Raw genomic sequence first — 26,204 nt, 5'->3', positions numbered from 1 at the left:
TAATGTGGGGGAAGTATTGTGATTTGGGTCATTTTACCTCAAATTTCAAATAATTCATGTGCAAAATACTAAAACATGCCGCTGCCGTGTAAATAAGACCAAATCTAAAAAAACTAGGTGAAAAAAATGTTTGAAAATCATTTTAAAAATACCAAATAAGTCTGAAATTCCTCCTAAAACGTCATTTTTCTCATCCCACAATCTCAAATAAAACTGTTCAAATTCAATTTCTGAGCCAATCAAGCCTTTGATAGTTTATTACCAATTTGAAGCAGAAAACTGTAAAAGAGAAGGTTTATTTTTCAAACATTTTGAAGCCCAAATGTCCGCCAGTTATTCTGTTTTCATCGCAATCTAATTTACAGTCAGGTTTCATGAACACTACTAGATTAGATTAATTATATTCATAAAATGCCAGAAATTCACTGGTATCATTTTTTAATGTGAATATTTGCTGATTTTGTAGTTTTCTGTGAGTTTAAACTCAACATATTTGGGATTTTGCTTAAATATAGACTGACTTTATGAATCTTCAGAGGGAAATTCTGTTGTAACAGCAGCTGATATTCAACAAGACAACAGTGAAGGTAAAATAAATAAGAATGTAGAAATAAATATCTAGCCAGCACTGACCTGTTTTAATTCCTCTGAGACTCATTCAGTCTCTGCAGGTTTGATTTTGAAGTTTCTTTTTTAATTTCCTGGAAGTGTAACGACGACAGCTGCTGCTCTGACGGTGCTTTCCGGTAAATGTGTGAGGCGGAGATAAGCACCGGGGGCGGGTCCTGACCACCAGCCGCCTGCAGAGCCTGATCATCGGCGGAGTTTAACGGAGCATCATGACGGGAACCGGAGCTCTGACGGTGCTGCTGAGCTGCGGTGAGACTTTCTTCTAATTTAACATCAGTTTATAATTTATTACTGAAAACCGGCTGCTGGTTAACCAGGAGGAAAGTGAAGGAAAGCTCGTTAATGTCGGAGCAGAAATGATGTTTTAAAGCCTCACATTTGTCCTAAAGCTGCAGTAAAACTGTTTCTACAGAAAACAAACAGCTGGAGAGGAATGGAACTGAGTAATTTTACTCTATTACTAAAGTATTTTGGTTTCATGGCTCTTTATTTCTAAAAAAAATTGCACTTTAAAAATAGCAGAAATATGTAGATATTTTATAGATTAAACTACTCAACAGTGCAGAAGAGAAGAGCTGAGTCTTGAGTGTTTAAACTGAAGTTTTGCTGCTTTTTCTATATTCTTATACAGTAATTTTCTTTAGTTTTTAGTAGTTTTGGAAGCTTTAATTAAGCACTGTATAAAATAAACTGGATTTTAAGCCTCAAATTTGCTGTAAAGCTGCAGTGAAGCTCTTTGTGCAGCACATTTACTTTAACATCTCCATTTTCTGCTTCCTCATTTCTAAAAAAAAAAAAAAAAGAAATGCACATATAAATGAACACAAATATAAACGTGTATGTTTTATAGATTAAACTACCAAATACTGCAGAAGAGAGATAACATAATTACAGGATAAAGAATGAATGTTTTAATGTTTCAGTGGTAAAAATGTGAAGATTTGCTGCTTTTTCTTTATAAAAACTAATAATTTTACTTCATTTCTTCTAGTTTTGGACTCTTTTTTACAAAACACTGTGATGCAGAAACTAAATTTAAAGCCTCAGATGTGATGAAAAGCTGCACTTAAATGATTTTATGGTTTTAGGTTAAAGTAACTAAGTACATTTACTGCGTTACTCGACACTTTATGCTGTTTTTATATCAATATGTAAAGATTTTCTTTGTACTTCACTGCTGCTTTATTTTCTAACACGCTGACAAGCACAAAAATGCTTTTCTTTTTTATTTATCCCTCTAATTTTACCTTATTTCTGATAGTTTTGATCACCTTCACACTGATAAGGCGGTGCTTTATATTATTATTTATAAACCAAACACTTAGAGAGCAGTAATTAGTTACAGTCCTGAAGAAAAACAGCTAAAAATGAGCAGAAATGGAACCGAATCCAACTTTAAAACGCTGCTTCCACACTGATATACTAGTGATAATATTTTAAAGATATAAAATAACCGTACTTTAACGAGTAACTGAGGATTTTAAGGTGGTATTAGTACTTAAGGGCTCTGAATGCTTCTTCCTGCTCTGCTACAAAGAGTATTCAACAGTAGATAAAAGCAGACTGACTGTTTATTCTCATCATTTCTGCTTTATATCGTCTAACTCCAGCCTGTGTTTTGCAGTCGGTTTCGTGCTCGGCTCTGGCTCGTTGTCTCACGTGGAGCGTTTCGAGGTGGTTCGACCTCAGAGGCTTCAGCAGAGACAGAAGAGGAGCCTGCAGGACGACCAGGTGAAGAAACGCTCACCTTTCATTAACTCATTCATCAATTATTCATTTAATAAACGGAGAGTCCTGGCAAAGACGAGCAGCAGCACAAACCAACAAGCTACAGACATAAAACAGTTTAAATGACGTTTACATAAAGATTAAGAGTCTTTTCTCCAATTAAGTACAGGCTCTGGATTCAGTAAAGTAGCTTTTAACGATTATAGATCCATAAATAAGAAGGAGAAAGGCCAGTGATGGTTTAGAAATGAAAACAAATGAATCCAAAAAGAAGAAGAAAAGCACTCGGAGAGCTCAGTCCTCCTCCAAGGCTGCTCATTCCCCAAACAGCACCATCAGAAAGGCAGTAAATAATCAGCCCTATTTTAAGTAATTGTGTAAAAGCAAACTTCTAAGCTAACTCTAATTGATTTTTGTCTTTTCTGTTCCAACTTTTCTGTTAAAAAAAACAAGTAGTAATAATCTAAGATCATCTAATTCATCGCTGTAGTTCCGCTGCTCATTTTAAAATCATAAAAAAATCTCATTTAATTTAATGTTTTAAACAACATAAAGCAAAAATACATCTTCCTGATTGTGGTAAAACATACTTAAAAGCAGGATTTCCACCTTTAACAGCATTTTTCTGTGATTTTTTGGTTGTTTTTTTTTTTTTTTTAATTCTCAATGATGGAACATTTTCTGCAGATTTATCCTGACTCGGTTCGGTACGAGTTGACCATCGAGGGGAGAAACCACACCATTCATCTGGAAAAAAACTGGTAAATTACACATTTTGTCCAATAAAAATACATCGAAATATGTAAATATATTGAGAATAAAATATAAAGCTTCTGTTTTGTACTTAATAGGAATCTTATTGGGAGAGACTACACTGAAACGCACTATTCAGAGGATGGAAGACGAGTGGAAACGTCGCCAAAGGAGGTAAAATTTAATTCATAAAGTTAGTCGTGATGGTTAATAATTGTGTTTTTTGGCATTTTACAAACAAAAAAATGTGTTATTTTGTTGCACGTTGGTTAAATTACACTTTTCTTTGCCAAATTAGTTAAATTTCTGTAATTTATCTGCAGTTTTAGCTGCAAAAAACACACAATATTAACATTTTAATCCATTTGGGTGAAACAAATAATCTGTAAAACGTTTGTCTGGCTTCATATCTGAAAGCACAAGTTCTGCTTTGAGGGATTTCTCAGACATTATTGCCTGCAAGTGACCCAAACGTGGTGAATATCGGACATTCCTGCGCTGTGATTCATGGATTCATGCAGCGTTAAAAACAAAGACGCTCTTTGACTGTTTCCTCCAGGATCACTGCTTCTATCAGGGAACGATCCAAGGAGACGACGAATCCTCGGTCAGCGTGGGGATTTGTTCCGGCATTAGGTGAGAAAATAAACTGTTTATCTGCAGTGGAAACGTGACGCTTCATCGTGTTTCGTTTGTGAATATTACCCACATCGAGTGAAGTTAACTTCCTGTGCAGACTGATCCGATTACTGCACTAAAGCTGCATTTCTGCTCATTTATTTAACCCTCCTGTTGTCTTCATTTATGGGAACCAGAAAATTTTGTTTCCTCGTCTGAAAAAAATCCAAAAATTCTGCAAAAAAAAAAATTCCGAAAATTTCTGAAAATTTGCAAAAAATTCAGGAAGAAAATTCCAATAATTCCTTAAAAGTTTTATTGAAAAAATAATTTGGCAAGAAAATTCTTGTAAATATTTTCAAAAAATGAGCAAAAATCTTCCAAAAAAAATCCTAAAAATATCTAAAGTGATTACATATTTATCAGTAAAACTTCTAATATTTTCTTTAAGAACATTCACAAAAAATCAAACAAAATCCAGCGAAATTCACTGCATTCTGGATTCGGCCATCTATCAATATTTTTTCCTTTTTGTGGCACAACTTGTCAAAGTTAAATAAAAAAAACACACTTTTTTTCTCTCTCTTTTAAAAATTTGTCCAAAATTCTGATAAAAGTTTAAAAATATGTAAACACTCTCCAGAATGCCTTAAAAAATGTTCTAAAAATGACTTAAATTCAGGTCTGCATCCACAAAATAGCAGCAAAATGTCTTAAAATTTGTTCAGGATGATAAAAAAAAAAAAAATCCAAAAGGACTTTAAACTTCTCGTCTTCAGTGATGAAAAAAATGACTGAAATGACTGAAAACCTCCTCAGTGATTAAAAACTACCCCAAATGACAAAAGAAGTGCCCCAAATTATTGAAAAAATGTCTAAAATTAGCTTAAAAAACAGACCTTTATAACACACTGAAGGAAAAAGCAGCTACACTATAAACTTTTCAAGGTTTATGTTGGCGTTATAAACCTTTTATTGTGTGTAACTGAGTCCAAACATGATTTATTTTATTTTGAGTAAACAAACTGAATAAAAGTGGAACCAGAAAGCAGATTTAAAACACACAACAGGAACTAAAAAGCAGAATCTGGGCTCTTTAAGCTTAAATGTGGAGCGTGGTGATCGATAAAAAGCATATTTAGGTTGAATTTTGAAGCAAGTCAGCGATGGTTAGGCAGAGTTTGAAATGTCTAAATCACTCCGTAGGGGTTTCATTCTTCGATTCTGTAAATAAAAAGTTGTTTTGTGCGACGCTGTGCAGCGGCTTCCTGAAAACTCGGCAGCAGGTTTACCTGATAGAGCCTCTGGAACAAACCGACGACGGGGAGCATGCAGTCTACAGACGAGAACATCTGAAGATGAGCAGCAGCGTCTCCTGTGGATCTTCTAACAGCACCATGACGTACGACCAGGACCAGGATCTGGGCCCTCAGCTCGCCGGCCTCTTCAGGTCCAGATCATGGGTAAGCAGAACATCAAGACGTCCCTTAACAGGAAATAGAGCTGGTATGACTCTAAACACTCAAAGCAGGACACTGAAAGTAAAAGAAGACACAAAACCTTCACATTTTACCACCAAGAGAATTCAAGCAAAACAACAAAAGACAAGTGGAACAAAAAGGAAACACAAAGCGACAAAAATGAGAAACAAACCGACAAAAATATGAGACAAACGACAAAAGTCAGACAAAAACAAAACAAAAAACGACAAAATATTTTTTAAAAATGAAACACAAAATGACAAAAACAAGAAACAAAAGAAACAAAAATGAGACAAATAATTCTAGCGACATTTCGTGGTTCTGAAAAGCTGCAAACAGAAACTTTCAATAAAGTTCTGAATGTTTTTTTGTCCCTTTCAGAAAACTAAACCAGTCGCAGGTCCAGAGAGGTTTGTTGAGCTGTTCGTTGTCGTGGACAACACCGAGGTAAACATCTGATTTTCACCACACCTTCACCTCCACCGCTGCGTGGATCTGATCTGCTTCTTCTCTCCTCCTGCTTCAGTACAAACGATACGGCAGTGACACCAAACCCAGAATCCTCACAGCTGTCAATCACATCGACAAGGTAAGCAGCTTTAAAGCTTCTGTGATCCGTTTGGCAGCATTTTGTTCCTGAACGCCTCCTCGTCTTCTGCAGCTGTATCGACCTCTGAACATCCGCGTCATGCTGGTGGGTTTGGAGATCTGGATGCACAAAGACTTCATCAACGTCGAGCTGAACTCAGAAAGGACTCTGGACAACTTCCTGCTCTGGCGTCAGTCTGACCTCCTGAAGAGGACGAAGCACGACAACGCTCAGTTTGTGACGTGAGTTTCACCGTCCGACATCAGTCCAGATGTTCAGAACACACAGCTTCATCTGACGTTGGACTTTTCTCCTCGACAGCGGCAAAGACTTCGACGGGGACACGGTCGGACTCGCCAACAAGTTCGCCATGTGCACCGGGAACTCAGGCGGAGTCAACCAGGTAGAGAGACGAGCTCTGAGCTGCAGAAACTCAAACTCTTACCAAGCCTATTTGTCTTATTTTTAGTCAAAGTGTCTCATCCCACTTGATTTAAGATAAATTCTCTTAGCAAGTGACATTTCAGCAGATGGAGGGACTTGTCTTAAGACAATGCATCTTAAACATCTTGTTAAGTCAAACAATCTTGAAATTGTTTTAACCCTCGTGTTGTCCTGTGGGTCAAAATTGACCTGTTTCAAAGTTTGAAAATGTGGAAATGAAAATATATATATTCACAGTGAAACTTCTACATTTTCAACATTTTTGGAAAATTTCAGAATTGTTTGATGGAAAAAATATTAATATTGAAGTGTTTCTTTAAGAACATTCAGAAAAAATCCATTAAAATCCAGTGAATTTTGCTGAATTTTGGTTCATTTTTTTCTGAATTTTCTTAAAGAAAATATTAGAAATTTTACTGATATATATGGAATCACTTTAGATATTTGTAGATTTTTTTGGAAGATTCTTATTCATTTTTGAAAATATTTAAAATTTTGATATTTTTTTAAAATTTTTATTTCTTGCCAAATTTGGGGATTTTTTTAAAAGTCAAACTTTTAAGGGAAACTTAAGGAATGTTCTTCCTGAAGATTTTGCAATTTTTTTTAATTTGGGGAATTTTTTGCTGAATTTTTGGACTTTTTTCAGACAAGGAAACAAAATTTTTTTGTTGCCGTAAATGAAGACAACAGGAGGGTTAAGACACCTAAACTTGACAATCCTGGTTAAATATAGTTTAATAAGTTTTCCCAGCTAATTTTAAGATCTCAATATTCTAAATATATCTTATTTCAAGAAATCTTACCAAGCCGTTTTTCACTTGTTCTGTTGGCAGATTTTTTTCACTTTATTTCAAGGTAAAAGTTCCTTGAAATAAGTTTGTTTCCCCTTGTTTTGAGAGGGACATTTTTTCCAGTGTGAGCTGCAGGTGAAGATTTACGTGAAATGTTTAGGATTTAAAGCGACAGATGTGCTCCTCCTCCAGGATCACCATGACAACCCCATCGGCCTCGCCTCCACCATCGCTCACGAGATGGGACACAACTTCGGTCTTTCCCACGATGCAGCGGGGTGCCTTTGTGGTCCGTACGGCAGCGGGAACTGTGTGATGGCAGAAAAACTCAGGTAGGAACCCGACAGCAGAGTAGAAACGCTGGATTTATTTTACTCTGGCAGGGATCTGGGGAATGTTTCACTAAAAAACACCCCAACATGCATCCATAAAGTATTTTAAGGTGCATTTTGATGTATTATATTGGAAAAAACATCATAGAAAAAGGCTAAATTTGAAAAACACTTCCCCAATTTTCCAAATAAATATGCTTTTGCTTGCTTGTGATCATTTTTTCTTGTCTAGAAAAGAGTTAAAGCACACCACAGTGGACAGAAACACCTTTTTTGAATTACTTTGAATTAGTTTGGATGTGGTAAAGTATTTTAAGGTGCGTTTTCATATATTATATTGGAAAAACTTAATAGAAAAAAAGGCTATATTTGAAAAAGACTTTCCCAATTTCAGAAAAAAAACTGTTCTTGCTCACTTGAGATGGTTTTTTGCCTTTTTTTAAAAAAGAGCTAAAACCCATATTAGTGGACAGAAAACACTTTTTTGAATTAAATTCCCTAAAAAACATCTCCACATGCTTCTGTAAATTATTTTAAGTTGCATTTTGATGTATTATATTGGAAAAATGTCATAGAAAAAAGGCTAAATTTAAACAAAAAACTTCCTCAGTTTTGCAAAAATTGTGCTTTTCTTGCTTGAGATCATTTTTTTCTTTTCTAGAAAAGAGTTAAAGCACATATTAGTGGATAAAAACACCTTTTTTGAATCATTTTGAATTAGTTCAGATACAGTAAACATTAAATTCACTAACAAACACCCCAACATGTCCCGCTTGTGTGTTTTATTTTTGTCATTTTGTGTTTTGCTTTATTCTTTTTTTTGTGGTTTTGTGTCTTTTGTCATTCTGATCATAAAGTAAAATACTACATTGTTGAGTTCCAGATATGATGAAACATTGTTTTCCACTCTGATCTGTAAGTTGTAATGTGGAAATGTTAAACTGAGGTGTAATGCTGTTGAGATTTGACTTATTTTTCTTCAGGTTGTTTTGTAAACAGAGAATTCTTTAAACATGAAAATGATCAGAATGTACTATTTTGCTAGCCTAGCCATGCTAGACCCATGTTCTGAAGGCACAAGGGTCTAGGAACTCTCGACAGGGAGGGAGGCGGGCTAAAAGGTTGTCTTTCAAATCCCTCTGCAGCTATTGGGTAGGTATACAACCAATCAGTGCAACGAATAGGCTGACGTAGTTCCGAGAGCGCCGGCGGATTGTGGCTAAGTCCCATTAGCTTCCCAACCAGCGGAGCCAACTGGTATATTAAGGATTTGCCATATCCCGTTGGCATAAGTCCAAATACGTCTTTCTTCTCAATGAAACACTTCAGTGCCGTCCTTTGTTTATCTTTCAAGTTCCATTTTAGCTTCAAATCTTTAAGGGCTGTGGCCAAAGTCGAGTCAAAAGATAACTGTTTATTGTGCGCCGGTTGTTTCTGTCAGAATCGTCACGCCTCTGTCGTCACTTCATGGTGATTCGTCGGCCAGTTTTAGGAGAATCCAGCCTCGAGCCTTATGGAGGGTAACTAGACCCACCCTGGCAGAGAATTAAATTCGTTGCCGTGGGTTGTCTAGCACGGCTAGGCTACTATTTTGCGGTAAAACAAAGGGAAAACGTAGGAGCTGTGATTTCACTGCTCCGGTCCACTGGAGGTAAATGTGGCCGTGAACTAAATGACTTTGACCCCCTGCTCTGCAGTTCAGACTTTATGTTGAATCAAAGCTGTGAATCCTCCGTTAATCTGGAACCTCTCTGCTCCTCCTCAGGACGGGAAACGCCGTCTTTCCGGAGCTCTTCAGCGGCTGCAGCGTGGATCAGCTGGCCGAGTTCCTGGAGCGAGCTCGGCCCAGCTGCCTGCAGCGGCCGGCCTCGGTGCGGACCCTGGCCTCGGGGCCCCGCTGTGGGAACGCCCTGCTGGACCCCGGGGAGGACTGCGACTGTGGCACCGAGGAGGTAAAACACGAAGCCACTCGTCGCTTTCGGGGCGTTTAAACGCATCCTCTGGTGAAGGGAGACTCCGCTTTCCGTTCCAGCTGCTGGCGTGGCTTCCTGTGTGTGAGGCTAATAAAAGAGGAGGTGACGCTTGTTTACGGAGATTAAATAGTTCTGTCCTCACTTCTTATCACAGAGGAGGGATTCTTGGCAGACGCTGCTCATGTGGGAGGTTTAGATCTGATCTGGTGACCCTGAGCTTTCATCACTGCCGTCCAGCTCAGGGTGGAACTCTTTAAACAAGAGTTTTTTTTCCTGTTTTTTTCCAGGAATGTACCAACCCGTGCTGTGATGCTTCGACCTGCCGGCTGACTGAAGGCTCTCAGTGTGCTCATGGAGAGTGCTGCGACGGCTGCCAGGTACTGAAAGCTGCTCAGCGGCCTCGAGTACAGCTTCAAATCTGGGCCAGAAATGCAGAATAAAGACGTATTTGCAGTTTAAATGTAAAAACACAAGGAGGAAAAGCATGAAATCATTTCAAGAGCTCCCTATAACCAGATTCTATCTCCTGCTGCTCTTGTTTTAGCAAATCTAGTTGTTTTAAGGCTTAAACGTTCTAATTCAGGGATGTCAAACTCATCTTATTTAGAATAGAACAGGAAGTAGTTATGCTTACAGTTACATTGAGGTAATAACTAATATCACACATGATAAACTCGAATTATTGTCCATTGCATTGACAATTTAAAAAGACATTTGTGAAGTTTTAGCTTTATTTAACTTTAAGTTTTGATTTTGCATATTGAAATTTGAGGCTGAATGACAGCATCACAGGAGCTTTTCAAAATAAAAGCCTGAAATTTCCACTGAGTCTTGAAACTCAGATTGGATTTTCTTGCTTTTCTGGTATATCTGCTAAAAAAAAGTTGAACGAAAATAATTTTAAAAACATTTTTTGTGGCCAAGCACTTCAAAATAAAAGCGTTCTACATGATTTATTTTGTATTATTGTTACATGCAGCTACATATGATTCAGAAAATGTCACTAATTAAAGTCTGCATTATCAATTTTTTCATTAATTTGTGCTCGGAAATGGGATTTTCCATCACTGCTTTATTTGTAGATTTTATCTCACCCAGAAACAGTCATTATTAGATTTTCCTGTCCAATATTGCAGACCTTAAATCAATGACATGATGAGAAATAACAGTGAAAATTCCACGTTTTTATCTTTAATAGTTCCTGAGATACTGTCGCTCAAACAGCCTCAAATTGCAACAGACGAAAAAATGATGCTGACAGATACATCGAGCTAAATTAGAGACGGTCAGGCAGGATTTATGAAGCTAATTCTATTAAACACTGATGGATTAAAAGTCCCTGCTGCTGCTCTGACCTGAAGCGTTCCTTCAACCCTCAGCTGAAAGCGTCCGGCAGCGTCTGCAGGAAGTCGGTGGGCGACTGCGACCTTCCAGAATATTGCACCGGAGCGTCCAACGAGTGTCCAGAAGACAGCTTTGAGATGAACGGAAAACCGTGCTACAGCCACAGTCAGGGCTTCTGCCACGACGGACGCTGCCCGAACCGACAGCAGCACTGCTGGAGGCTGTTTGGACCAGGTACCCTGTGAACAACGTGGCTGTTTAAGGTGGAAAAAGTAAATACTGAGGTCATTTAAGGTGGAAAAAGTAAATACTGAGGTCATTTAAGGTGGAAAAAGTAAATACTGAAGTCATTTAAGGTGGAAAAATTAAATATCAAGGTCATTTAAGGTGGAAAAAGTAAATACTGAGGTAGTTTAAAGTGGAAAACTAAATATCAAGGTCATTTAAGGTGGAAAAATTCACTATTGAGGTAATGTAAGGTAGAAAAACTAAATACTGAGGTCACTTAAGGTGGAAAATCTAAATATTGAGGTCATTTAAGGTGGAAAAATTATTGAGGTAATTTAAGCTGGAAAATTCAAATATTGAGGTAATTTAAGGTGGAAAATTTAAATACTGAGGCCATTTAAGGTGGAAAATCTAAATATTGAGGTCATTTAAGGTGGAAAAACTAAGTATTGAGGTAATTTAAGGTGGAAGAACTAAATACTGAGGTCATTTAAGGTGGAAAATTGAATACTGAGGCTCCAGTTAAGATTTTAACAAAAAGTCTGATAAGACACAATAAAATCTGCATTTTCTCAACCATTCTTGCAGTTTTTGCAGTCACATTTTCACTTAAAAAATGTCCCCTCCTTTAAACTTTTGTGTAAAATTTCCCAGCAGACTAAAGATTATAACCAATAACCTCCATTTGTTTGTTCTTCTAGGAGCCAAAGATGCTCCAGATATCTGCTACAACCTGAACAAACGAGGAGAAGAAGGCGCAAACTGTGGGAAAACCAAATTCGGCTTCACTCGTTGTGCTTTAGCGTACGTATCGCTGCACCAAACAGACGGTGAATTCTCACCACGTTCTGGATTAATTTATGTCTCTGTGTTTATTCTGCAGGGATCAAAAGTGCGGCTCTATCTTCTGTGAAGGCGGCGGTGAGTCTATAACGGGGAAACGAGCCTCCTACACCGTGTTCAGCCTAGAATGTAAACTGCCCGTGGAGGACGATAAAAGCAGGAACCTCGACATGGTGCCCAGTGGAGCCCCGTGTGGACCAAACAAGGTAAATAAAACATTACAAGGAGACTTTTTCTACATTATTTTGGATGTTTTTGCTTAAAAAAAAAATCTAACTTTTATTGCAGGTTTGCCTCAACAACAAATGTGTGGACGTTTCCGTTTACGGGAAAAAGGAGGAATGTTCCAAGAAATGCAACAACAACGGGGTGAGATGATTATTTTAGTGTTTTTAAAGCTCCTTGTTGAGTTTAGTCGGTCATGTTTCATGCTGGTGGGTGTAAAAACTAAATAAAAAATCAGGAAATGCGCCTGCTTTGTGCTCGAGCTGCTCTGAGGAAGAATTTTATCGTGTTTGTAGATATAAATGTATTGATTTCTGTGAGTCTGAGGCTGTTTAACTGAACTATACAGATGTTTCTAATTGAAAAGCCTTCCTACTTTCAAACTGGACCTACTAACTATTATTTTAATCATCAATTTACGCTATTTGGTCTTTAAATTGTGAGAATTTTTTTTTTACAAAAGTCTGTCATAAAATCCAAGATATCGTCTCCAGATGTTCAGTTTGTTGTCAGAGAGAAGAAAACAAACCAGAAAAACACACACATTAGATGCTGAAATAGGAGAATTTAGGCTCATTCCTCCTTTAAATAATTACTCAAACCAAAGGTTGCCTAAACAGTTGCAGCTCTAATTTGGAAATCGTTCAGCTTTAAGAGGAAAGTTTCAAAATCGACAGTTCACTCGAGGACACAGAACTAGAATTGCTTATTTCTTTCAAGGACGAAGCTTCCTGTGTTTGACAGAATAGGATTAAACCTACTGCAAAAAAATTATAATTCTGATTTTAACCTTAGAATTCAGAGAAAAAAGTGACAATTCAGCACGGCGTCACTGTAACCATGACAACAGGTGAACGCTACATGATCACATGATTGTAATTTACTACAAATCCACCGTTGAGGACCACGAATAAAACTGTAACTGTGAAGAATTATAATTTTTAAAGAAAATTTTAATAGTTTGAGGCCATTTTAAAGTTATTTCGGACCCATTTTTAGTCATTTTTTTAACCCTCCTCAGCCATCATTAACTCATTTTGGACAGGTTTTGAACAGTTAAGGAGGACTTTTTGAGCAGTTTCTACTAATTTTGCATGTTTCAGGTCATTTTTGACAAATTGTGACAACATTTAGAGAGCATACTTACTTTCTGAGGTGAAACCTGAGTCATTTCGGATGTTTTTATTGTTTTTAGTCATTTTTGGAACCCTTCAGAGCCATCCTAGATGTTTCAATAATAATATCTGAGGAACTATTAAAGATAAAAGCCTGAAATTATTATTAAGTTATTTCTCATCATGTAATGAATTCACAATCTGAACTATTGGAAAAACAGATCAAATAATCTGAGTGTAAAATCGGTTCCTCTCAATCAATATTTTTTGGCACAACTTGTCAAACCTGCTCAATAAGTTGTAAAAGTTAAATTAAAAATCATTTTTTTCTCTCTTTTTTCTGATAAAATTTCCCAAAAATTAGTTAAACACTCTCCAGAATGCCTTAAAAATCTTCTAAAAATGACTTAAATTCAGGTCTGCATCCACAAAATGTCTTTGAATTTGAAACTGTGCACTCAGAAGTGATTCCACGGTTGCGTAGACGAGTGCAGAATTTTTACTTTTTTCCAGATTTTGATTTAAGCAAACTGTTTATTTATGGTATTTTAAATAAGACGTGTAGAAATAAAGTGGTTTAGATGAAACATCACGATTTTAAGCTCAGATTTGGTTAATTTTCCAGAAAGACGGCAGCAGAAAACTTCCCCAGTTTATTACTTGCAGTAAAACTGTCATTTTTAGTACTATAGGTTTTCTAAAATTGTATATTTAAACATGCAAATGAGTTGTTATCCATCCAAATATGCAGCGATTTGCATTAATTTCCAGAACAGAAGCGTCACACGGGCCTGTTTGTACTGAAGACGTATTAGATCGTGTTGAATCAGGCGACTGAAGTTCTGTTTTCCTGAAACTAAAGCTAAAATCAGACTCCACTGGCTCTTCTTATCTCTAATCTGTGTTTTGTTTCAGGTGTGTAATCATAAGAACGAGTGTCACTGTGATCCCGGCTGGGCTCCTCCGAACTGCGACCTCCAGTACGCCGATTTACCTCAAGGTACCCAACACTTTTTAAACCTTAAATATCAACTTTCTGGACAAACTGTTGTGTGTAAACGTAAAAAGAAGGTCAGTGGTCCAGACAAAAGGAGGTCAAACCAGCTGCATGAATCATTCTTCCAGTCAGAAGCAGGAATGATTCATTATGACTGATATGTTTAACTAAACCTCAGGGCTTTTTCCACAAACGGTATATTGCTGTAATTCTTTGCACATGAAGCTTGAAAGCTGCAGAGCGATTGTGAAACTTTTCTCTGAGCAGAAACAGAGGAAGGAGAAGAAGCAGTTTGTTCTCTGATCAACAGAACTGAAATGATGAAACTATGAAGCCAGGATTTATTTTTAGCAAACAGCTTCACCGCAACTTTTCCTCAGAACGTTACGAAATCTGTTGAATGAAGAAACGATACGTCTTGTTTATTCTTGGTTTCTGCAGAAATTAAGCTTTAGAGAGTTCTATTCTCCACCCAAAACTGTTCATTTTATAACATTTTTCTTCATTTAACCCTCTGAACTCCACAGTACTTCTTACTTTTTTACTCACTTTTGGTTCATTTTTCTCTCTAATGTAAACTTCTACACCTCTATGGAAACAGAACAACCATGGCTAGAAGTAGAGAAATGCCCATTATATAGTAGAATTGAGTTCTAATGCCATAAATCTTAAAAAAGCAGAGATTAAAGTTGAATTTCCTTGAGACGGCCCGAATATTCGGATCCGTTCGTCTGGTCTCGGGTCCAAATTTGCCTTCGTTTTGTCTTCATCTAATCTGAAGAATTCCCAAACAGAGCGGAGGTCTTCAGCATCTCGTCTTGTGTTTATGCAATGAAGTGAAGCGTGACGTCAGAGTCGGCAGCCATCAGGCGTGAACTAACCGTGACGTCACCCGTTGGTTTCAATGCCGAGAAAATGAAGCGCGGATTTTGCTACTTCCTGGTCGCCATTTTGGATTTTTTGGAGCCAGTGACATAAAAAGCGTCATCAAACAGACTGGACCGGAGAGCAACTTGGGGCAGGACCAGTCAATGGGACTGTCAATCAAGTATAGCCACGCCCCCTGGCTCTGCCAACTTTAACGATTTATTTAAAATTCAGTATTGATTTATTTTAAGATCGGCCACCTGATCTCTCATTTTGACCATGAAAACTAACGAGAAAAACGGGTTTGGGGAGATATTTGGATACCAAAATTAATATCCGGACGGCGAACGAATATTCGGGTCCAGTCCTACTTAGAATACTGAAAAACGTGCAATTGTGACACTACAGTCCATACTGTAGATATTTTACTTTTTACACACTCGTCTCCTCTCTGCTGTGTAAACACGGCCTGCAGTTCAACCAAAAACTCTCTGAATTTATCTCACATCTCTGTTCATCGCAGCTGACTCACTACCGGCTTCACAGTTGTGCCGACAAATGCAGAATTTTTTGATTTTTACAGAATCTGGTTCGAACAAACTGTTTATTTTTGGCATGTTTTTTTAAATAAGACGTGTAGAATAAAGAGGTTTAGATGAAACACGATGATTTGAAGGTCAGATTTGGTTAATTTTCCCAAAAGAACCAGATGACTAGTTCAAACATCAGATGATTCTTTCAGTTTTTGCAGCTTATAGCTTTGATAAATGGGTTTTCATTAACGTTAACGTGCCTTTCAGGCTTCCAGTGGGTTCAGAGGATTAAAAATAGCCTTTTTAGTACAACAACATTTAGTCATGCTGCTATTAAACAGCTATTTTTGATTAAACAACATTTCCTGCCATAGAAACATAAATTAATTTTATTTTATGCAACTTTACAGATATTCTGCCACATTTCTCCTTGTTATAACATCAGCTGATATGTTTTAATACAAGAAAATGAGGATAAAAGATGCTTTTTCTTCCTTATTTAGCAAAAAATGCTTCTTCTTCTTCCCTGTCTAGGAGGTTTTAGACGCTTTCTGTGAGAACCAAACAGTAGTAACTCGTGTTTTTATTTGGATTAGCTGCTTGTGCTCCGAGTTACCACTTTAAACTACATGCTGATATTTGCTGGTGTCATTTTAACTTATTAGTGTTGTAGCATCACAGTTTTGTGTAAATACTGAGAGTTTTGCTGCCATTTCGTTACAAAAAAACTAATCGAACAGACGGAAAGTTAAAGTCGACAGTTCATCCTCAGGGGACCATGAATGTTTAAAACAAATTTCCTGATAATTTATCCAGTAATTCTTCAGATATTTCTCTGTGGACTGAACTGAATGGACAGCATTTACATCCCTGAAGCTCCACTGCTGATGAGGCTAAAAATTAGCAGCACACCATTTTTTTTTGTAAACCTATGTACATTTTTTTGACTTAAAAGTTTCATTTTCAGACAGACTGACCTAAATTGTGTACTAAAGTGTTGTGTAACTGTCGTGTGATTGTTCTTTGTGTGTCTGCAGGTCAGACGGGGATCATAGCCGGTGTCTGTGCAGCTCTTTCCATCCTGCTGGTTATAACTTTGCTGGTCGCTGGACTCATGTGCTGCAAGAAGGACAACATGGACAACTACACCTCCAAAAGGTCGGTTCTCTTTTGATTAGGCTTCTCGTTTGTTTTTGTTGTTTTTTTTACCTCACAGCTGATTAAAGTTGTCTCCACAGGAAAGTGCATTCAGCTCCAGACAAGCTGAACCCGATGTTCCAGGAGGGCAGCGTTAAAGACAGACCTCAGATCAGCCAGCCCACCTTCATGGAGTCGACGGCCACTCAGGCCTGCAGCCCTCTGATGGTTGCCGTGACGCCCAGCAGACCTGCTCCTCAGGTACAGACATCACGACGTTAACCACGTCACAGAGATTCACCGTAAACCATCAGAACGTTCACAAAGAGCTTTTTTTTCTCCTGCAGCCACCAAAGAAAGCGTCCAACACATCAGCAGAAACTGAGCCGGTGAGCTTTCTCCTTTTTAATCTTTAACGTCCTCTAATACATAATGCAGACTGAGGATCAGATCAGCCTACAGTCTGCTAAAGTTCAGAAAGTCACATTAAATAATTCAGGGAGCTACCTGAGGAACATTAGACCTGCTGTCAAATTTAGAGTTCTGACTTTAACCTCAGAATTTTGAGGGGGAAAAAAAAGTCTGAATTTTGACAAAACGTTTCTCCAAGAATTCTGAGAACAAAAATCTGTGAATGCTCATAGAAAAGTTGGAATGCTGAAGGGAAAAAATGTTGGAATTCTGACTTTAAGAGAAAAAAAGTTCTAAATTTAAAGACAAAAGTCAGCGTCCCGACTCTTCAGAGTTCAGACACGAGTTTCTTATCGACAACAAATCAAAACAAACCTGGACTTTATCTTTGCTGGTTCAGACTCCAGGATGTTTGTCTGATTAGGGCCAGATCAGACGATTAAAGAGTCAAACGCTGGACAAACGACAGATCTCATGTCGACCATCTGCTTCTAGTTGAGGAAACTGAAGGTCTGAGCAGAAACCGTTAGAAAACCACATCTGTAAACGTTTAAGATCCACTTCCATGGATCAGTTCGATCTGTGTTGTTTAGAATTTGTGAAGCAGCGAAGTAAAGAAAGACGCATTCTGAACAGATAAACTCTAAAATCTGCATGTTTAACGTGGAAAATGAAGCACAGATGTCTCTTTGACTTCCTTCTTCTGATGTTTCACCACAGACCAAACCTCTACCTCCATCCAAACCTCTACCTCCGCTCAATAAAACACAGGTGAGTCTCTTTACAGGTAAAACAACTGATTCTGAACATGTTGGTTACAGCTTATAAAATATGAATATTTTTACTTTTTTCAGTTTTAATTGCTGTAAACTGATTGTTTTGGGGGTTTTAACTGTTGGTTAAACATGTAAAGACGTCTTCACAGTAGCTGGGAACTATGATGGGACGAACAGCAGATTAGTTGCAGCCATAAATGAAACTACTTTGAGCCATAATATGTGTAAAAAAGTTGAACTCCTTTGAGGACAACATCTACACTGATTTCTTTCACCTTAAACTGGATAGCGTCCACTTTATTCTGGTGTTGAAGACTGCTAAAATGGAGACTTGTGGAAACGCTGCTAGTTTTTGGGGTTGTGTTTTCGTTTGGATGGGCAGAAACTTAAAGACTTTTGGAGAAACAACAACAACAACGCTTTGTCGTTGGGTTATCACGAGACCTTTTTCTGGAAAAAAATGCCTAATTCAAGACTGAGAATAAATTTCAATTTGCTCACATTGTTTTCAGCTGCAGATCCACCTATTGTTGGTCCAAGATAAGAAACCTCTGTTCTCACTTTTGGAAAACCTGAAGTCTTACAGGCAGATTCTGAAAATAAGAGTTTGATTTACCTGAAAAAATGAGAAAACTAAACTCTAGAATTACACACAGGCTATGACGATAAAATAAAACTGCACAAAACAGAACATTTACGAGGTGCAGTCAAAAATTAAAAGACTGGACCAATAAAACTCAAAAAGTGTACCTGATTTAGATTCAAATTTAACTGCCATCCTCTTCGATGGAATCTCCTCGCTCTGCTCCCAGTGCTCCTGAAACACTTGGTTAACATGTAAAAACCATCTGCGCCTCCTAAACTTTGGCAAAACAACAACTTTCAACCTGAACTTCACTTTATGGAAGAGAAAGAAGTTACAGAGAGCAGCCATTGTGTTATTATGTCCAAAAATCTGCACAATCACTGAAGGATTTAGTCAATGTTGTTCATAATACGACAGCAGTAGTTTCAAAACTTAAAGAAATGAGACAAGAACTAATAAGTGACTTGGTTCTTTTGTTCCTGTACACTGATATTCTCCTCTGTAAAGTCATTCTCTAATATTTACTGTTTGTTTAAGGCCTCTGAACATGCACTGAGACTATTTAGTTGTGACAATGAAGCGTGTACTTTACACAATAGAAGCAACATGATACATAACACATGCCTCATTTAGTTTAATTCATTTCTTTTTAATAGTTGTTTTCATGTTCTATGTCGAGTTGTTGCTGCTCCCTCTGGGGATCATTCAAGTCTAATTTTGCAGCTGAATCTAAGTCACAGGTTGCACCACTACTCTTTGTTTGGACCAAATAAAATTCCCCTAAAATGACACAAAACCCTCCCACCATCCTCAGCAGGTCTGAGTGCAGAAGCGGCAACTTCACTTTTACACATTTTGACTAAAATCCATCCTGTTTTGTGTTTCAGCATAAAGCAGCCAGACCCAGTCCCCCTCCTGTACCTCCAGTGAAGCCCAGCCCTCCTCCTGCAGCCAGATTTAAACCTTCTACTCTTCCTCAGCCTCCAGCGAAGCCTCAAGCTTTCAGACGCTCATGAAACTCTCATTAGGACTTCCATCTTCAACCAAAGCATTCATGGCGTACACACAGGAAGAGATGGATCCTCTGAGGTGTCGTCAAGTTTAGTCACAGAGGCCAGAGAGTTTGGAAAAGTTCCCTCTTCAGGAAGTTGATCAGTTGAATCTTCACCGATTGAGAATGTGTTAAAAGACACGAGACCAACAGCTGCTCAGCTGCTGTGGAAAAGTGATTTATTTTGGTGCAGACATTTGAATTTAACTGCTGTTGCAGTTGTTACTGTTCTCCGTTTGTTAAACTGTCCTTTCTGCTAACTTTATCTTGTTGCACTTTTATAAGACGCTCAAATGAAAATGTTGTTTTTGAATATTTATTTAATGTCTAATTTAGGGACTGTATGAACACTTTTTAATGGGGAGAGCAGGGCAAGTTCATTTAGATTTAGGTTTTAATTTAGCTTTAAACTGAGCTGCCTAAAGCTTGATTAACACTCCTGCATTGAACAACAACCGGTCGCTCATCCACATGACACTGCAGAGATTTATCTGGTTAGCCTGTAGCTTTACGTCACTTTACAGAGTATTATAGCAAGGTTTGGCTCATTGATTGGCTGTTTGGCAAGAAACTTCACTGTCTCGGGTTACTCTTGCCACTCTTAAGCTGGGATCTACATCACTCGGACACACAGATGTGCCTTACAGATGTTATTTTCAGCAGCAGATGCCACCATATGCCTTAAACTACCCGTCTAGCTGGTAACCGTAGTGGAGCGTTTGGCAGATACTTCCCTCAGGAGGTGGTGGAGACCAAAATCAGAGCTAAAAGAGACAGAATATTGGACTTGGATTGACAGCTGGATACAAACATGACTTCAAAGGAATAAAAAGTTCTGTAACTGCTGCATTTAGAATAATAATAACTTGGTTCTGCTGCACAAAAGTGGCCAAAAAAAATCTAGTGGCGGTTCTATGTCTCTCATATTGAAAGTGAGTGCTAGACCTTTGCATATCAATGAACATGTGCTACTTTCAAGCCAAATGAGTAAACGCAATGCTGATTAAACCCTGTTAGCTTCAGGTAAATTCCTCTGTGGGAGTTTTTAATCTCAAGCTGGTGCGGTAGCAACCGAAACCACAACTGTAGCAGCAGATAAGCTGGTGGAAAAACCTAGGAGGTATTCAAGAAAAATTGCTGATAAAAAAGAAAGTCTACGTAACGGACTAAAAAAAACAAAGCATGACGAGGCATATGTTACAACTGTGCAACAACATTTCTATAATTACAATCACTGCCAGAAGTTTGTGCAAAAGTTGTGCACTGCAACAAACTAATAATATACAATTATTGCAGGAATCCTAATTCAAACTTGAACACCGTTACATTCTGATAAAATATTAGGTGGGAGTTGTTTCTAAGCCGAGTGGGAGCCTAGTTTCCTTTTTTAGTTTTCATACAGTCCCTAAACTGGGTCTAAGGTCAGTCTGTGCCTTCTACCAGGTGATTTTTTTTAAACACTGTACTTGAAAACCTCTGCATGGTACATCAGTGTGGGAGTTTCTGCACACTTCAGATAACCGGTGTGTTACTGTGGTTCAACCTGAATCCCTTCTTTGTTTGTTTTCAGTCCCAGTTGGGTGTATGACTGAGCCTCGAGGAGCAATTACTTTTCAGTTTTTATTTTACTGCACTGATATCTTCCTGGGGCAAAAGTCACGGGGGTTTTATACCTTACAAGTTAAATCGGGTGCTCCAATAATGCTTAAACGTGACTTGATTGTTAAAACTTTCCTATGAGTGGCTTTTTGTTGCATTGAATAAAGTGCACTTTATTTCAACAACATGTTGCATCAGCAGATTTCACATTTTTCAGTGTTACAGAAGCGATGTCAGAGAATTGAGTTTCATCAGTGTCCTGTGCTGCTTTTCTTTCATCCTTGTGTAACATCTCTATTAACCTATTGACAAGCCTCTTTCCAGCGAACATCAGTTAACAGTTAATTCGTATTTATTGCTCTCTAGTGAGGAGCTCCAGGAAGGGAGGCAGCAGTGAGTCAGAGTTCTCATCATCCAGACTTCCTGCTAAGCTAATTTAACTGTTGGACACAAAGGCTGATGGGGTTTTCTGTTTCTACTTTAAGACAAACTCAATGCTCTTGTGGGTAAAAACGAAGAAACTCTAAAAGTGAATCGAAAAACAATATCAGCTTATTGCAGATGTTAGAGTTTACTTGTAGCCAAGTAGTAGTGCTTTTTTTTTTTTTTTTTTAAATAGATGGAAACGTTGGCCGGTTCACTTTGGTATAAACTAATTTAAAATTCTTTGTCTTGATAACTCTTGGCTTTACTGCCATGAAAAGTGCTGCAAACATTCATGCTTCAAGCCCGCTGAACTGTAATAACTTTGCTGAGGCTTTTACTTTTCTTCTGTCGCAATCATCGGGTCAGATCTGAAACGCTCCACTTAACCGCCAACAAGCTAAACTGAAATGGTGACTGAGGTAAACATTACGTACTCGGTGGTTTTCCACTACAGGAACTTGTCGCAGATGTGAGGTGGCCAAACAGTTCTATTTATGGATGGAAATTTTGGTCGGTTTAACTCTTACAGTATATTTTAAAATTCATATGACTTTGTTTTGGCAACTATTGGCTGGACGGCCATGAAATTTGGGACATACGTTCATGTTTTACTCAGGATAAACTGTAATAACTGTGTTCATGCTTTGACTTTTCTTCTGCTGCAATCATCCCGTCAACACTCTACTTAACCGCAAACATGCTAAACTAAAATGGTGTATAACATCATTAGACAGCTTCCAAATGCGGGAATTTGGGGCAGATGGAAGGTGGCCAGATAGCAGCATATATGGATGGAAATCTTGGTCTGTTTACCACTTTGGTCCAGACTAAAGTATCTTTTGAAATACTTACAAATTTGTCTTAACAACTAAGAGCTGGACTGCGGTGAAAGTTGGTACGTACATTCATGTTCCACACAGAATGAACTGTAATAACTTTGTCAAAGGTCAAATCTGCAATGCTCTACTTAACTGCTAACATGCTAAACTAAAATAATGATCATTGCAAACATTAGTAATACTATTTATGCTAGACCACTTTGGTCCAAGCTTAGTTTTCTTTAGAAACTCCTATGACATTGTCTTGACAACTATTGGTTGGAATTCAGTGGAAGTTGCAATTATTAAGTCACAATCTGAAATACTGTCCAATGCTCTACTTAACCGCCAACGTGCTAAACTAGAACGCTGATCGTGTTAAACATTAGTAGGCAGCTTTAAACTGGATGGAAATATTGGTCACTTCACCACTTTGGTCCAAACTGAACTATCTCCTGAAAATTCTTATGACTTCGTCTTGACAACTATTGGCTGAAGTACCATTGACGTTTCAACTCAAACTCTGAAATTTGTCCAACGCTCTACTTAACTGCCAACATGTTCAACTAAAACAATCGTGGCAACATTAGCAGAAGACTATCTACGGCAGAAATACAAAAGGAATGCTAATGTTTACAGAAACAACTTCGTAATTGTGTCTTTTGACTTTTTTTGCTTCCATGGCAGTGTAGAATTCAACAACGTTGACACAGAATGCACCCAAACAACAACAAATAGTAGTTAATGGACTCAACTCCACTTCTACGAGCACGCAGGAAACAGAACAATGGAGGTTTGTTGGGTTATCCTATACGGCGAATCATACATTGTTAATAACATCTCTGTGCTTAAATATGAAAAAAATTCCCGAACATCACTTCACAGAATTCAAAGTATCGTCATGCCTACTGGAAAGCCTTGTGGGGAAAATGTCAGTTTCAAATGTGCTGCATAAATAACGATGATTTCAACTTGACTAGTTCAGACTTGCAGCATATTGTGAGTGATAAAGAAACATTGCTAAGAGTGCTATCACTACTGTTAAGGTAAACAGTATGCTCATTCAGACATGAGGCCAACATGCTCAGATTAATGGATTACTGTGCATTTTGGGAAGGGTTTTTAGTCACAACTGTTGGCAAAGTGTCTAAAAAAGAAGGCCTTGTATGTTTAATACGTCCATAAAGACTAGAAGTTTGTTCTTGGGACTGTTTATACCCACCAACATCTGTATGGACTCTGCAAGTTTGACATATTTTTTTTAAAACTATGTTCTCAAACATATGTGGACACCCACACAGCTCAGTCTTGATTATTCAACATGTCATTAATCTAGAGCCTCGTCTCTTCTGGTTTCAGATTTTCCACCAGACTTGCCCATAACAGCATAACTGAGGTCCAACACTGATGTCGGGTGATAAGTTCTGGCTCCACAGTCAGCGTTCCAGCTCATCCCAAAGGTGTTTGACGGAGCTGAGGTCAGAACTCTCAGCAGGTCAGCCAAGTTCTTCCACAGCAAATTGGGGAAAACATTTCTTCTTTCTGCAAAATCAACGTATACCGAAGACTAGCAGAGCATCAGCTGTCTGTCACACTAACCCCCACAAGTGTTAATGTGCAAATCTAACTAAAAATGTGAGAAAAACCACATTTCAAGCACCGCTGCAGATCAGCAGCTCAGACATGGGAGCCGAGTTTCGAGGAATGTGGTTCCTGAGCAGGGGGTTGGTTTCTCACCGTCTGATTCAGTCTGATTCACAAACCAAACAGCTAATAAAACATCTCGGTTTACAACAAGAGCGGCTTGTTCTACAGCGAGGCTTCGTCCTTGCTTGTTGCTGGTTTTACTGTTCGCATTCTGCAGGAGATGATATGCGATGACGACATCCCTCCTCAAAGGGTTTGTAGGGCGTTGACTCAACCGTGCAGCTCTCTGTGCGTTTATTCTGGTTTAAACTCCGCTTTGAGAATAACCCACAAGAAAACCACAAGACTTTCCAACTAAACAGACGACAGGACAATGCAAAGAGTTTCTCTGTTAAACTTTATCTTTTTTGGCTGCTTTCTGGCTTTCTCAGGCCCAGTACAAAACAAGATGACAGTTTATTAAATATTTCAGTGTGCAGATGTGCCAAACACTCAGATCGTAATCTGAAACACTTGTAAGGGAAACAGAAGTGACCTGGCATGACTCCTCTTGCTCGCAACAAATCATTTCCTGACAAGCAGCAAAGCAGTCGAGCCTGAACTGAGCCAGAAAAGCCTTGAAACGGGTCATGAGAAGGGAGGAAGAAGTCAACAAGATAATCTGCTCGGCTTAGTGACTCACTATTAATCACTCAGATCGAAGGTTGAGCCTCTTTGGTTAAATAGTTGAGTCAAATTATCTCGATTGTTTCCAGCTTTTCCTTTTTCAGACTCAGACAAGCTGCTGCTGAACTTTTTCCAACAGTGTTATCTGTTGAGTCACAACTTTTAAACCTCTCTGAGCAAAGACATCGTAGTTACAACGAATGAAATCCTGTGACAAACTCATACCAGACTTTTCCTTCCTTTTGTACAACTCAGCAACTGCAAGCCGTTTCCTCTGTTCTTGAACCTGATTATAATTAGTGAAATGGACAACCCATCGTTTCCAGCTTGGGGTTTAAGATCTCCCAAGATAAATCTAAGAGCCAATTCTTACTTTCTGCATCCACAAGGGTCTGGAAGGGTAAATAAGATGCAAGTTTTCTCATATGCCGACATCCACAAGACTCTGCGAGAACTCCTTTGCAGACATCAGAACTGTCTGGTCTGCACACATTCCAGGAAAACAAAAAGATTTGTTATGAGAGGCTGTTCAAGGAGATTCGCCATCATCCGCATCTTTATAATCCATCCTTTTGCAGTCTCTAACTTCCTGTACAGACCAAAGGCAGCGGGAAACAAAGATGCCGCCTGCCCTCAAGGCCAGGTACACTTAATCTCAAACAAGGCTGCATGTTTAAAACTCCAGTCCCTATGGTAAATCATGAGACAAAAGCTGACAGAAGTCTTACTCACACTTGTCGGGATGCTGACCACACAGGAAGGTCCCGCATGTGTGGTCTGTAGAACGTCCTGCATCTTTACAAACAGGTTAAAAACTATATACGTGTACAGGGAATATGAGCAACCATGGACAAAACAAAGCTGCTCATATTCTTGGCTAATTGCCCAAAAAGATCTTGTTCACCACAAACCAACAACTATATTTTGCTTTGTAAAGGGAACATTTTGCCATATTTTAAAAGTATGTTCACACAGCTAAACATATCTGGAGATCCACTCTTATCTTTCCACCAGATTTTAATTTTGGAGGTGCTTCGATTTGAAAACGCTTTCCACCCGAACACGGTTGGAAGTGCTAAAATTCTAATCTTGTGCTACAAAAACTGCCCGTCGAACCTCTTTTAGGGCTGTTATTGGGTCTGAGAATAATACCGACTCCCCAGTACTTACGTCACAGCAAACCTGAGAAGCTATTGAAGCAGGTCTCAATATGATTGGTTGAATTCAAGCACAGATTAAAGTCAGAGAGGAGAACAAGCATCATGTTTTCTGCCCTTCAGATGTCCTCATCAAGCAGTCCTCTAACATCATCATCATGAAGTCACAACCATCTAGCATTTGTTCTCACTGTAGTGCAGTAGTAGTTTAGCCTAGCCGCGCTAGACCCATGTTCTGAAGACGCAAGGGTCTAGGCACGCTCGACGGGGAGGGAGGCGGGCTAAAAGGTTGTCTATCAAATCACTCTGCAGCAATTGGGTAGGTATACAAAGGGTATACCTACCCTCAAAGAGTTGATATTTTCCAAAGCATACAGATATATGGGTTTTTCAACCCAATTGCAGAAAACTTCATGTCTCTCCTGTAGAGGAATTA

The 26,204-nt window shown here is 38.4% G+C and overlaps 1 protein-coding gene across 1 annotated transcript; it reads left to right on the top strand.

Annotated features, from left to right (window-relative positions):
* The first annotated feature begins 431 nt into the window (after nt 1-431).
* On the top strand, nt 432-21,239 carry LOC110960743 (zinc metalloproteinase-disintegrin-like 2d). The gene is made up of 23 exons (XM_022208102.2): nt 432-879; nt 2,255-2,361; nt 3,046-3,119; nt 3,210-3,285; nt 3,671-3,747; nt 4,991-5,192; nt 5,592-5,657; nt 5,737-5,799; nt 5,872-6,041; nt 6,121-6,202; nt 7,230-7,369; nt 9,135-9,321; nt 9,630-9,719; nt 10,722-10,920; nt 11,616-11,718; nt 11,798-11,963; nt 12,046-12,126; nt 14,013-14,097; nt 16,532-16,652; nt 16,733-16,892; nt 16,979-17,020; nt 17,763-17,813; nt 19,292-21,239. Exons 1-23 carry the CDS (start codon nt 840-842, stop codon nt 19,418-19,420), a joined length of 2,511 nt encoding a protein of 836 aa, XP_022063794.2. The 5' UTR covers nt 432-839; the 3' UTR covers nt 19,421-21,239.
* Nucleotides 21,240-26,204: the final 4,965 nt, after the last annotated feature.

The sequence above is a fragment of the Acanthochromis polyacanthus genome, chromosome 19 (genome assembly GCF_021347895.1).
Source record: "Acanthochromis polyacanthus isolate Apoly-LR-REF ecotype Palm Island chromosome 19, KAUST_Apoly_ChrSc, whole genome shotgun sequence".
NCBI classification, from domain to species: domain Eukaryota; kingdom Metazoa; phylum Chordata; class Actinopteri; family Pomacentridae; genus Acanthochromis; species Acanthochromis polyacanthus.
The sequence above is the reverse complement of the archived record's forward strand: the minus strand, read 5'-3'. Positions and strand labels throughout refer to the sequence as shown.

Coding starts and splice junctions, on each gene's coding strand:
- LOC110960743 (XM_022208102.2), top strand. CDS start 840: ATGACGGGAACCGGAGCTCTGACGGTGCTGCTGAGCTGCG. Junction 9,322..9,629: donor GCGACTGTGGCACCGAGGAG/GTAAAACACGAA, acceptor GTTTTTTTCCAG/GAATGTACCAACCCGTGCTG. Junction 11,964..12,045: donor CCCCGTGTGGACCAAACAAG/GTAAATAAAACA, acceptor CTTTTATTGCAG/GTTTGCCTCAACAACAAATG.